The sequence below is a fragment of the Amblyomma mixtum genome, chromosome 8, assembly GCF_055824585.1.
Source record: "Amblyomma mixtum isolate Tamu chromosome 8, ASM5582458v1, whole genome shotgun sequence".
Lineage (NCBI taxonomy): Eukaryota > Metazoa > Arthropoda > Arachnida > Ixodida > Ixodidae > Amblyomma > Amblyomma mixtum.
Window position 1 is genome coordinate 127687560 of NC_143019.1, and position 12917 is coordinate 127700476.

The 12917-nt window shown below is 47.5% G+C and overlaps 1 protein-coding gene across 1 annotated transcript; it reads right to left on the reverse strand.

Annotated features, from left to right (window-relative positions):
* Nucleotides 1–1792: 1792 nt before the first annotated feature.
* Nucleotides 1793–12669, reverse strand: LOC149334276 (uncharacterized). Its single transcript, XM_089556230.1, has 4 exons — nucleotides 12341–12669; nucleotides 8988–9133; nucleotides 5015–5147; nucleotides 1793–2951 (listed from the first exon to the last, which is right to left on the reverse strand). The coding sequence occupies exons 1-4, from the start codon at nucleotides 12526–12528 to the stop codon at nucleotides 2705–2707; spliced, it is 714 nt and encodes a 237-aa protein (XP_089412356.1). The 5' UTR covers nucleotides 12529–12669; the 3' UTR covers nucleotides 1793–2704.
* Between the last annotated feature and the right edge of the window lie 248 nt (nucleotides 12670–12917).

Here is a 12917-nt window from a genome sequence, read left to right on the forward strand (position 1 = left end):
AGATTTGACAAAGTGAATTTATAGCGAGTGACAGCGCCTGTAAGTGCACTTGCCCGCTTGAAAGGGGTATTAGTGCTGGCACTAATATGTTGCTCATTCTGGCAACTTGGGCGTCAAAAAGGAGGACTACTGACGATCTTCGACACCTTTGAAACACCAAACACATGTTATTCACGGCAGAGTCCAGGGGCGCTAAAGCGATACTTATGATCCACAATCACCAGCAGGTTAATGCTATCCCTACTACGAACAATGTATAGAGTGTATAACTGAGTGCACCATAGTACTTCTAAATGCTTTGGGTCTGTTTTTCTGCGGCAGTCATACAGTTTTGTAGCCATGCAAGTCATACAGCTGTGTCTTATTCTGTGCACCTAAGATATTTTTGTTTCACGTAAAGCTACCGTTTTCACCGGCCGTTGTTATCACATGTTGGAAACGAAGCGCTAAAAAGCGATCGTCTGCGGCGCAACTCCTTTCCATTACAAGTCTGTCCGCTACGTAAATGACCACTTCGTTAACGGCGTTCTTGCCTTTGCTATAAGTTCTCGCTACAACGCTGATTTGGCGTACTGATTGTACTGATACTACAAAAAAATCATTTGCCTCCCAATAATTCATTCATATGTGGGCCCAATATACATTACAGGGTGGAGAAATTGCGACTTTATTGCCTGATGGATGTGATGATAGTCCATTCGAGGCCACCACCAACGGGGGACTTCTATGTCACCAGGTGCTGGGGTGAGACCCCATCTTTGGTCTCTGGTAGAGACGCACGGTGTCTAGTTGCGGAGTGGGGTCCAATTCGTACAATCGCACATCTAGGGTAGTAGCCCACCAGAGGAAAAAGTTCTAAGGCGGTTCCCTTGCAGCACTTGACTGAATGGCGGCCTGACAAAGTGAAGTCATTTTCGTTTTGATCCTTCTATGCGGTTGTTCACGGGGCAAGCACTAGCCACACACCAGTGTTCCCGAAGAAACTAACCCTTGTACTAGCTGAAATAAATTTGTAGGTGACTCATTTAAAAATCATTCTAGCAGTGGCCGTTGTATTTCGCGTGTTTAGCTCTGGCGTTCTTTGGCGAAGTCCGTGGTTCATTGTTGAGTTTCCCCGCCACCTGCTAAAATTCCATGCCACTGACTTGTATAGCTCACACTGTAGTTCTATGGGGAAGCTTTTATTCATCGCCTGCTCGCTTAGCTTGCCCTCATCTGTTAAAATGGGACATCGGTCTTCATGAGAAATCTTGCAAAAATGCTTTTTTTTTTCAGAGACAGCTGTTAATGCATCGTTCCTCGAGGTCGCGTTGTCAGAGTGGTCCGCGCGCGGGAAGTGTAAAAGGAGGAAAGTAAACAAACCCTCGTCAAGTAAAAACTGGTTTTTCAGGTAAGGAAATGCACTAACTGTGTCACTTCTCGGAAGACACCTCAACCACGCCGTAGAAAAGAGAGGAAGGTGGCATTGACAGAAGAGGTGCTGTAGTGGAGGGCTCCGGAGTAAATTCGAACACGCGGGGATGTTTAAAGTGTGCTGCAATCGCACAGCACACTGGCACCTTTTGCGTTTGGCCTCCATCCAAACACGGCCACCACGACCGGGTTTGATCCCGACTACTGCGGCTGAGTAGCCGAGCGCCATAACCACTGGGCTACTGTAGTGGTTGCGAGGGCTGTAGAGATGAGCGCTGTAGCGAGCTTTTCACTGTCTCACTGCTCGGTGGGGAGAAGCCATGCAGGAGAGAGTGAAAGAATAAAAAGAGAAAGGATGGATGGGGGGGGGGGGGGCAGCACTTCTGAGCTGCCGCATTTCGCTTTAAAAAAAATACACTCTTCACGGACGCTCCACAGAGACGGGAGTTTATGTATAGTGAGCCACAAAGCCTTATGGCAGATTGCACAAAGGCCGCGATGACACGTGGGGCAACTGCCGGAAGGTTCATACCAATGAACAGCAGCTTTTAGTGCTCGCGCACTAATAACTGAACACTTTACTTCTTACCAAAGAATATATGCATCTACTCTCACCAGTAAAAAATGCGTGACCATGTGCATGAGAGTACTGCGCTGGAGCAGCTGATCCTCCCTGTGGGTGAGAGGAACTTTCTGAAAACTGCAACTACTTGAAGCATCCTGGGACATAGGGGCCTTAATTGCAACTATTTCAAAGCGAACAGAGAGCTTATCTTGCATCCTGTTAGGAATATTATTAGGAGGAGCAAAAAAAAGGTGTGCATATGCAAGATCGAGCGCGGTACCTCTTAAAAAGCTTTTAGAAATCTCAAGAAAGTTCGAATGATTTTACTCTGAGGTTCAGAAAAATGCGCGCTCTCATATGGGAATTCGTTTAGCTGCAGGACAGTGGCGCTGGTCACCGACAAGGTAGTCTTCGTGTTGAATAAGCTCGGGTTGTGAACGTGGATGCGACTGTGAATGATTTTCCAAAGGTTTACTGAGCATTATGGCGGCTTTTACACAGTGTGCGGCAATGAATGGTTTTTATATGACACCCTGCAGAGCGCGACAAGAGGTACTGAACGAAGCGTCACAGCACCAAAGCGGCGGCGTTGTAATGTAGCATCCGCCTCACTTTCAGAAGGTCCTGGGTTCGATCTAACAATTTTCGTTATAAACATTGTTATAAGCAGGGAGGAGAGGAGGTGAAGAATGCTGATCACGAGCAGAGGTAGGGTCAGTGCAGCATCTATTGCTCAAACGTTGCGGCTGCTTCGGCGAGGAGCTCTAGGTAGTTTTCGATCTTCCGATCCTTCGGTCCCAGTGAGGGCAGCTTCGGCAACGCCCTGCAAGCCTCGGATCCCCGGGTATGCTCGGCGCACACCAGTGCCAGCACCTTGCCGAACGCACGCTCGAATATTTCCAACAAGAAATCCTTGCCGCCGTCGCACGACCCGAGCGCCTGACCGATACAGTCCACCAGTTTGCCGTACGCACTGAGAGAAAGAAAGGAGGAGGATCCGTCAATGCAGACATTGCAAACTACGGCCACGAAGCAATTGCATTCATTGGCTACCCATTTTAGAGAGCACAGGCTACCGTACGCTTTGACTGTTTTGAGAGATTTTTGGTTGCCGATGTTTTTGTTGGCGCTGCAACTATCTTTCCGGCTGCCATCACGAATCAGGTCGGAGGTGCTGTTCGATTAATAACAAATCCCGCGTACGAATGTTATCAAACGACTATATTAATTCAGCTTCACTATTAAAGCAAGCCAGTAATCGCTGGCACTAGCCTTTGCTCAACTAAACCGCTCTTGACGACCAATGGGAACCTACAGTTCTTGGCAGCGTGTCACAATATAACAAAATATAGGATAAATAGGAATAATAGGAATGTCTGTGTGGTAAACTTTTTCACACTGTTTGATTGGAACTGTGATAATTTGTGATAGTTTTGTATTTTCCAAATTCTGTTTTGCATTTTTGATTGCTACTTCATATTGCTATGTTGAATTGTATAGTAAGCTATTAATAAGCATTACTATTGTAACATATCAGAATCACTTGTATTCCAAATTGACTTTCTTAGTAACCTTCATTGGTACTTCATACTCCTATGTCGAATTAAATACTAAACTATGTTTTTTAGAGGTGATCTTTGTACCATTTCCTAATCGTTGCTGTTGTCAAATTGTGTTTGTTACCAGAATTCATAACATATGCAGCCTTTATTAATAGGAAACATGGGCCCTGTCATGCCGCGCTTTTTCCGGCTTTTTGCCCATGTTCCCGACATTGTGTACACATGATGTCAAATAAAGCTAAAAAAAATAAGCAACATGCATTTGGAAACATGCGCCCTGTTGAATGCGCGTAGATAACTCTTTTCGAATCGTTAGTACTTTTGAGAAATACTGGGAAGAACTTACAATTCATCCTTTCTAACATCCTGCCCATGTAAACGAGCTGCCACTTATCCTTAAATGTTAGCACTTTTCCATGCTGCCGAGCAGATGCCATGCACGCTATAATATAACTATTCCTCTTTCATTTCACTTCATTTGCCTTTCTTTCGCTTTTTGTGTTCGGCCCAAGAGATGACGTGCCCCTACACTCGCCCTGCTTCAGCCAGTTATGTTGATACAGCTCAAAGAGGAAGGTTTTTTAAACCCATTACGAAGAAAGCAAAAAAAAAGACCACAGCGCATACTCCTAAAGTCATGATTCCTATCACGCAGCGTTGCCTGGCATGACAAATGCAGCTATTCAGCGACGTGTCATAATAGCACGCAGCGTTCGAGATTTCCACTCGACATGTCAAGCGGTTCCGGTTCTCAAGCCCATTTACCTGCGGCCTAATTACGAATTGCTCTCAGTCTGAAAGTATTCGCAAAGCAGTCTGAGAGGTCTGCTACTATTGGTGGGCCTTGACCAGGGTGTGGTCAGGTGCATTTTACCGCGGATGTGGCCTCGCGGTAGAGCACCCACCTCGGCTTCGGGAGGTGGTGGCTTCTAATCCCGCTGCCGGCCTGTTACCCACCGTTTTCCTTAAATGGGTGCAAACCGTCGCCCGGCCAGGGGTTCGGCTTCTCAGGACGCATGGCTTGGAAAAGGCGCCTGTTCCCTCATATACTGTGGGCTCGGCTCGAACAGGCACTACGACGCAAGGTGCACAAGGATGATTTCAGTCCTTCAAGGATCGATCATCCCTGGAGGAGCTTATGGCTGATGAAATGCCCTTTTCCACGCATTTTGTCAAAAAGAGCCGAGCACCAGGCCGAGGGATATCTTGTAACCATTAAAATAGCTGCGGGTAGCAGGCGGCCCTTTAGGGATCGAACTCGGAAGCTCCTGAATGTGAGGCGAATGCGCCACCGCAAAGCCTCCACACTGCGCGGGTATTTTGAGATTGTTTCAAAAACGGTATACAGAATGAGAGCACTTCGTAATTTGGCCCCTGATCCGAGTCTTGCCAATTGAATGGTCGCGACATACACGTATTTGTTCCAGCCATCTAGCTCACAGGCGCACGGAAACCTTACGGGTCCTGTACTAACCAGCAGGTGTGGTGAAGGACTTTCTTGGTAGGAGCATGGACCACGGCCTTTTGCACGCTGCTTTTCAGATTCTCGAAGCAGGCGTTGAGCTTGGGGCCGGCAGAGTTCATGCAGGGGACGACCTTCTGGTACTCTGAGCGTAGCGAGTGGGCAACATGGAAGCAGAAACGAACATGTTATACCACAGCGTAGTAGTCTGGCTCATGTGGATTACTGGTTTCTATGTGGCGCAGCGTAGAACTATATCCAATTTTGAAAAGGCAGGTAAGGAAGGAATCGTTCCATGATAGCTCAAAAGGCAGTGCCCTATTCCTTGAAGCTAGATCAGCGTGGCAGAGAACGCGCAGCTACAAAAGAAATATAACCGAGAAGGTGACACATGTGGTGTGCGGTAAATCTGCACAAACGATTGCGGGGATAGGACGGAAGCAGCTGGCAAAGGGGAGGATTTATTGGAGGTACATGGAAGAGCCTTTTGCCCTGCAGTGGGCGTAGTCAGGCTGATGATGATGATGACTCGAATGTCATGGTATCCATCCGGATGTCGATGCAGGCACAGTCACTCTCCCTGATAGCTAAGGTTTTAGATATAACAACGGTCATGTGAATGAACTTGCGGTGGATATTCGGAAACAGGGATTGGAAGTTTACAGGCTCAAATGCAGGAGGTGACGAAAGTTTAGAAGTGTAGGTATTAAAAATGTATTTAAAGAAACTGGCGAATTTATATCCCGAGTTATAACACTGCTCCAGAAATATAACTAAAAAAAGCCGAGCATGCTGGACACTTGCAGCGTAACGTTTGAAAAGGGACACTCGTATCTTCCGTCCATCAGGAGGTTAACCAGGAGAACGAACCGAATGCTGAGGGAAACTGATGAAGGCTTTTAAGGGTAAGGAGGATAGGAAGTAAGAGAAATGGGTAGTCAGTATGCAAAAACTATGCAGCAAAGTCATATCGTATAGTGCTGGCTTGACGCTCTCAAAAAACGGAGCAATCTTTTTTAAGCTGCCACGCTCGCCAGGATGATTAGGGGCTGACAGAGCTCTGACAGCTAGTAGAAGACGCGGAGTTTGCTTCGCTTCCTGCCAGGAAGGAGTGTTGAGTTGATGTGCGTAGTAGCACATGAAAACCTCTCAAAAACGCCGCCAAAGCTTGTCCTCACAAAAGATGGTTTGGTTTAACGTCCCGAAGCAACTCAGGCTATGAGGGACGCCGTAGTGAAGGGTTCCGGAAATTTCGACCACCTGGGGTTCTTTAACGTGCACTGACATCGCACAGCACACGGGCCTCCACGGGCCTCCGCGGCCGGGATCTAACCCGCGTCTTTCGGGTCAGCAGCCGAGCGCCGTAACCACTGAGCCGCCGCGGCGGGGTTCACAAAAGAAGGATGGGAAAAACACAGTGAGTCACTCTCCAAGAGAGCACACCAACGCTAGTCTTCCTTTTAGGTGCTTTAGATGTGTGTGTTCTAAGGACATTCACGCATAATTAAACAGATTAAGGATGCTGGTCGCTTTCTTAGATAATAATCTACGGTGGTAATTTTTTTTCCCTACCCACACAAGCAACCTATCGTCATCAAAGAAGAGCGGCAAATTGACATAGACAAGTGTTTGGTACCTGCTTTAAGACAACTGGCTGTATTGCGACAGCAGATCTTCATGTTCGCAGCCCCAACAGACATGGCATTGTATTCTTTTTAATTCTAGATTGCTATAGGTAGGGTTCCTGAAAATCAACGGCGGTACTATCGGGGACAAAAGTGGTATATACTCCACGCGGCGGGAGCCCGAGCAATGGAAAACTGCGTCGTAAATGACATCTAAAGGCGGCATCTGGGATCGAGACAGCCAACGCGTGACCTTTATTATCAGCAGGCATGTCGCTTGGCTCATTTCAATGTTTCGGGCTTTAGATCGCCAAAATGCCGCAGTTTTCCGTTGCTCCGGCTCCAGCCGCGTGGAGTATAACACTTTTGTCCCCGATAGTACATACTCTATAAACTAGATATGCTTCCTTCCTTTTAGTTTGCTTTCTCGCGATGCGCCCATCCTAATTAGTTACCCTAACTACCTTAAGGGAGGGCGCCGTCATTGCAGCGACAAGAGCGCCACGCAGGGCGTGATAGCTGCGCGCGCGCACGCGGGAGACAGGTATCCCTCTTCTGCTCGGGAACTCGTGGCACGCGTATGTTTTCGGGTGCCTCGATGCCCTTTTGTGCCGCTTTTGAAAAGCGGCACTGGCATCGAAGCACCCTATAGTATGTTTCAGCGCGGCGCTCCGCTCTTCGACAGCGAGGCGAGGCATAATGGGGCATTTCCCCTCTAACTAGTCCCGTTGGGCCGCAGAGCTTCTCTCCTATCCTAGCGTGGCCGAACGTTCGCTCGTAACCTTGCTGGTGAGTCTCGCGGCCTCGATTTTGAAGCGAAAAGCTTCACTAGGCTCGTCAACACCGCGCTTCGCGTGGGCCACCCCCGGGTGCCGCCATGGCGCCCCCTTCCTCCTCTTCGCCACCCCCTCCGTTCTCCTCCTCGGCACCGCTTTACCCTTCGCCGCTGCCGCGCGGTCTCCGCTGCCGTCCCAAAAGGAGAAGGTTCTTTCGCAAGGCGTTGCGAGAACGCGTGAGCGGCGGCCACCGTTTGCCCTTTCGTTGCAGCCGCGTGTTTACCACAGTTACTACACATGCGCAAAGAGAGCTATATAACGCGCTTGCCTACCCCATTATCGTGCTGCTCCCAGTGCATTGTGCCCGAACTGCGACAGCCATGACGTCAAACCAAGCGTAATTGAACCTTTTCGCTTGTATATCCAGGCTTAACCAGAGCTAAGCCACTGCCAATTTTTTTCAACGTATCCTGTTGCTAGCTGGTGTTATTGTTCATCTAGCAATAAATGTTTTTTTGTGAGCCAGAGTGCTGTTCCCTTTTCTTCCGCTCAGAGCAAGGCCCTCCGTCGTCGGCTTGCGCTCAGTAGCGCTCGCGATCATGAGGTGGCGTTGGCGGTTTTGAACTGCCTCAGCCGCGGTTAAGGGGGGAAAACGTATTTATCCCCCTTTCACAATCCCGCTCTACAAACAAGCGCATTCTCAAGTGCTGTAATGCGGTGTCTCAGCTTGAAGGAGGTCGCGCTGACGATTTAATCTCGCTCAAACACAAGACAGTAGTATACGTCTTCCTGAATGCTAAAAAATACTTAATCTAAGAAGCCACCGAGGTGGATCGGTGGTTACAGCGATCGGCTGCTGGCCTGAAGGACGCGGGTTCGATCCCGGCCGTGACTGCCGAATTTCGATGGAGGCGAAATTTACAGGCCCGTGTACTGTGCGATGTCAGTGCTCGTTAAAGAACCACAGGTGGTCGAAATTTCCGGAGCCCTTCACTACGGCGTTTCTCATAGCCTTAGTCGCTTTGGGACGTTAAACCCCATAAGCCAAACTACCTTAATATCAGGTGTGTAATGCAGTGAACATTCACTTTTAGCAATATTCTTCCTAAAGCCTACTAAAACCAGCGCAAAGACGCAACACAGGAGAAAACCAGAACACAAGACACGGCTGGGCTGACAACAGAAATTTTAATGAAGGAAAGAAAAAAGAAAACTCGCACAAAGATGCGCGCTCGCATATGCCAAAACAGTGATTGGACGGATGTGTTCTTCTTTTCTCCTGTTGCGTCTCTTGACTGGCTTTAAAATGATTCAGTACCAACCCACCCAGTTGTCAGCCTTATTCAAGTTCTTTGGTCTTCACAGAGGCTTCTGAATCTATGCTGAATGCGTTTGGGACGTTTCTAAATCTCAGCAAGAAAATAACGCCAAAGAAGCACTAACTTTTCTAGTTTGCATAGGCCCATCATTATCGAACAAATACACTTTACTGATTCAGAACTGAACTTATAAGCCAGAAATCCTAGCGGGAGATGAGAGCAAGCCTAGCGCAATGTGTGCACGCCTGCGTGTTATTAAACGTACCTTTGTGCGGCTCCGAATCGACTGTACAAATGTCGTCCACAATCCCTTGCACTGCTCTTAATGCTAGCACTCCTGCGGTCTTCGACAGGCCGTCCAGGCAGTCAGTTGTGAACTGCAGTGAGCAAGCGATCTGCTGTTTGTCCTTTCTGAAAGAGACAGAAAGACTGCATAGTTAAAAGCACGAATCTAACTTAAACAACAACAAAGAAAAAACGTGCTTTTGCCTATGACCGTAAACACAAGCCTTCTGTGCCCTATTACTTGCATAAAATAGCAGGTCCCAAGAGCAGTTCCCGAAAATGACGGTAGTTTACTTGACCCTGCTACAATGGGTAATGTACTATCATGCACGTTCCTGAGAAGACGGGCGAAGTAAAAAGGCAAGAGGAAAAGCGGGCTAGTTGATGGTTCAACTTATATGCATATTGTAACCACTCTGTCTGTTTCTGTTTTCGTCTGTTGTCAGCCGCGCTGTTTCAATATATATACAAGCATGAAGTAAAAACAGCGGCTCGTTAAGCAAGCCAACACTCATCGAAAGCAAGGAGCAAAGCGGAATATTTCCTTTTTTAATTGACAGTGTCAATCAGTGGGAGATAAGAGTATGATTATTTTATCGCTTAAGGATAAATCATTAAAGCAGAAAAAAAACCGCATGCCATAGGTGGGATACGAACACACGACCTTCAATTTTTCCCGCCAGGCGCTCTATCACATCAGGTTAGGCGACGCCTCTTCGTTCTTTTGCTTTCGGGGATAGTTAAGTGGCAAGTTGCATAAACTTGGATGGATGGATTATAGGAGCGTCCCCTTTGAAACGGGGTGGTGGCAGCTGCCACCTTGCTGGGCTTTTTTCTACCTCTTTAACGCTGTTATAAATTGTCAATATATTCGACATTTTCTATAAATAAATTTGTATTCCTATACTGCTAACCTTATTTGACCTCTGTGCTTTTAAGCCACAAATCTTCCAATCACTTTTTGGTCATTTCCACCGCAGATTCGTCCAAATGACCGTTGCTATCTCTAAATCGTAGGGCAACACGAAAAGTGTGCCTGCGTCGACATACGGATGCATACCCCCAGATTTGAGCATAAGATGTTCAATTGGTTCCACAAACTTACCACACACTGCACATGTGTCATCTACATTAAATTTGTTTATCTAGCTGCGCGCTCTCAGGCGCCAAGATCTAGCTTCAAAGAGTAGGGCACTGCCTCTTGAGTTAACACAGAAAGAGTCCTTCCGTCTACCTTTTCCAGTTTCAGCATAGGTCTGCACTCTACTTCTTTTCAACTGAATTTATCGAATTTTCACATTCTGTGTTTTTTAATTGTCGTTTAAAGCTCTTTATTTCTTTGTGCTTGTGTCCTACAGATTTACTAGTCAGTTTCCAAGTCCTTTTACCCCACTGTGAGCCAACGCTATTTATATATAAGTGTTTAAATAGCTGAGCTGTCCACCTGTTATTGTCCAGTTTTCTCAGGCGTTTTTCATATAATATTTTACTCTCAGGTTTCCATGCTTCGAATGACACCCAGCCCATAACTGCCGCACTGCCTCGTTCGTGGTTTTTGCAGTGGGCACCTGGTGCTAACATTAATTTGCAATCTCTACTGAACTTCTGCTCTTGGGCGCAAAACCACCTTCCAGAAAATAAGCCCTGGCACCATTATTAATTTCCAAATAACTCTCAGTACTTGATATCAGTTGTACCCTCATAATGGGTTCTGTTTCGTTATCCCAGAATCTGTTCGCCCTTTTGCCCTAATATGCTGTTCGTGCTTTTTCATGTATATTTCTCCTTCGTTTCCCAATGCCTCCAAATGTTTGTATTCTGCCACCCTGGATATTTCATGTTCTTGTATAGTAAGCGCCTCATCAGTTGAATCGTTAATAATCATCTGACCTGACTTGCTAGCCCTAAACAGAAGTCTAAAGCATCTCCTTCGTCACCACAAGAATTAACCACAGTTTGCTACCCTTCCCGGCTACCTGCTAACAGTAGAATATCGTCCGCATATATTAAAGCGGACAAGCAAAAACCTGCTGCTGGGTTGCTTTTCGCAAAGGCGGTGCATACTTTGCCTGTACCTGTGTATCTGCACGTCTGCTTCCCAGAAGAACGCAGTGTGGTTGAGTGTTTTCTGGAAGTTACATGGCTTGTACTGCCATGCGGCGATGTTCTTTCGTGAGCTCGTGAACTTGCGTCAAGAAACACTTTGTCCACGTTGTTTTGAAGCGAAAAGCTTCACTAGGCTCGTCAACACCGCGCTTCGCGTGAGCCACCCCTGGGCACCGCCGCGGCGCGCGCTACGTCGCCACTTCTCCTCCTCGCCACAGGTTTACGTCTCGCCGCTGCCGCACGGTCGCCGACGCCGTCCCAAGAGCAGAAGGTTCTTTCACAAGGCGTTGCAAGAACGCGCGAGCGGCGGCGGCGGCCGTAGAAGAGGCGCAGACATTCGCCATGGAAGGAGGAAAAGAAGACCCAGAAATGGTAGCGAGGGAGTTGGCTACTGCGCACTCTCATCCTCGCCACCGTTTGTCCTTTCGTTGCAGCCGCGTGCTTACCACAGTTGCTACGCATGCGGAAGGAGGGCTAACAACGCGCTTGCCTACACCATTATCGTGGTGTTCGCAGTGCATTGTGCGCGAACTGCGACAGCCATGGCGTCAAACAAAGCACAACTACAGCTTTTCGCTTGTATATCCAGGATTAACCAAAGCTAAGCCACTGCCAATTTTTTTTTCTCCCACTTCAAGCTTGTACGGAAACGGAAAATTGAACTTTCACACCCTATTTTAGGTCCCTGCGTTACTTATGCTTGTCATGGGAAATTTTGGGAGTCACCTCGCGAGCGCGGTAACCAAAAGTAGACCATGTTCGACATAAAGCGAGCAGAAACACACCCGTCCATGTGGGCTTCATGTCAAACATTGTTATGCAAGTAGCCCTGGTCCAAACAAAATTATACACGTACATAAATTAGGGAAGCATCATGATATCCGCGTTTGGATTTGAGTTGATTAATACAGGCCAAGCAAATCTTAAAATGAAGCGTTTGGACTCTGCTGTGCCTTTGGTATGGACTTTAGCTGCAAAGCAAGAAAGTCTGCGTCACAAGAACTTTTCTTTGCCTTGTTTAATATGTGCGGGATACTGGTGACGCGGAAGTTCACCGCCCTGCTTATGCTAAGGTCCACTTGTAATTCGCCTCTTCCCTCCAAATAGTGACACTTTCCCTATTACGCGTCGCACAACTCCAGTTGCTGAACCATGGCTACAGCGTTCAACGGCCACCCAGATAGCCTATGCAGTGAAACAGACGTTATGAACAGATTTTACACGCACATGCATGCGTCCTCGAACTCTTTGCCGGAGATGGACAGGTGGTCCTGGTTGGCGTAGGGCACGAAGTCGTCGCCACATGCCCGCAACGTCTCCACTTTGCAGCCGGCCTTCAGCTCAGCCCAGCATCTGCCTGCGGCATCAATGGCGAAACGCCGCGTGCTTAAACCCACTGCGTAAAGGGTCCTCATGCTGTGGTGATTTTAATCAACGATGTTCAAGTTAGCACTGGTATTCCATTATGAATCAATCCGCTGATCCAGCTAATAAAGTTGTGCCTGATTTCGATGAAAAGAAGCATGGAAAGTGACACTCTTGTATCACTGGCAAAAGCATGCTTATCAGTAACGCCTAAGTCAGCTTCTGCAATTGAAGAGTCTTCAAGCTTTGTGAAACTGTTCGACTTGCGATTGTGAGGGTCTCCACTTGCGATTCCATTGCATGTGCAGTAGGCTTCAATGCACGATAGCGTTTTATTGCCGGTGCTGTTCATGTGCGTCTTTTTTTTTTCAGCGAATGTCTTGCATTTGTGTTCATCGCTTGCATATCTGCTGTCTGGGGCACGTCTATTCTCCTCGCT

Coding starts and splice junctions, on each gene's coding strand:
- LOC149334276 (XM_089556230.1), bottom strand. CDS start 12,528: ATGAGGACCCTTTACGCAGTGGGTTTAAGCACGCGGCGTTTCGCCATT. Junction 5,148..8,987: donor CGATTCGGAGCCGCACAAAG/GTACGTTTAATA, acceptor CGCTACGCTCAG/AGTACCAGAAGGTCGTCCCC. Junction 2,952..5,014: donor GTCCTTCACCACACCTGCTG/GTTAGTACAGGA, acceptor TCTTTCTCTCAG/TGCGTACGGCAAACTGGTGG.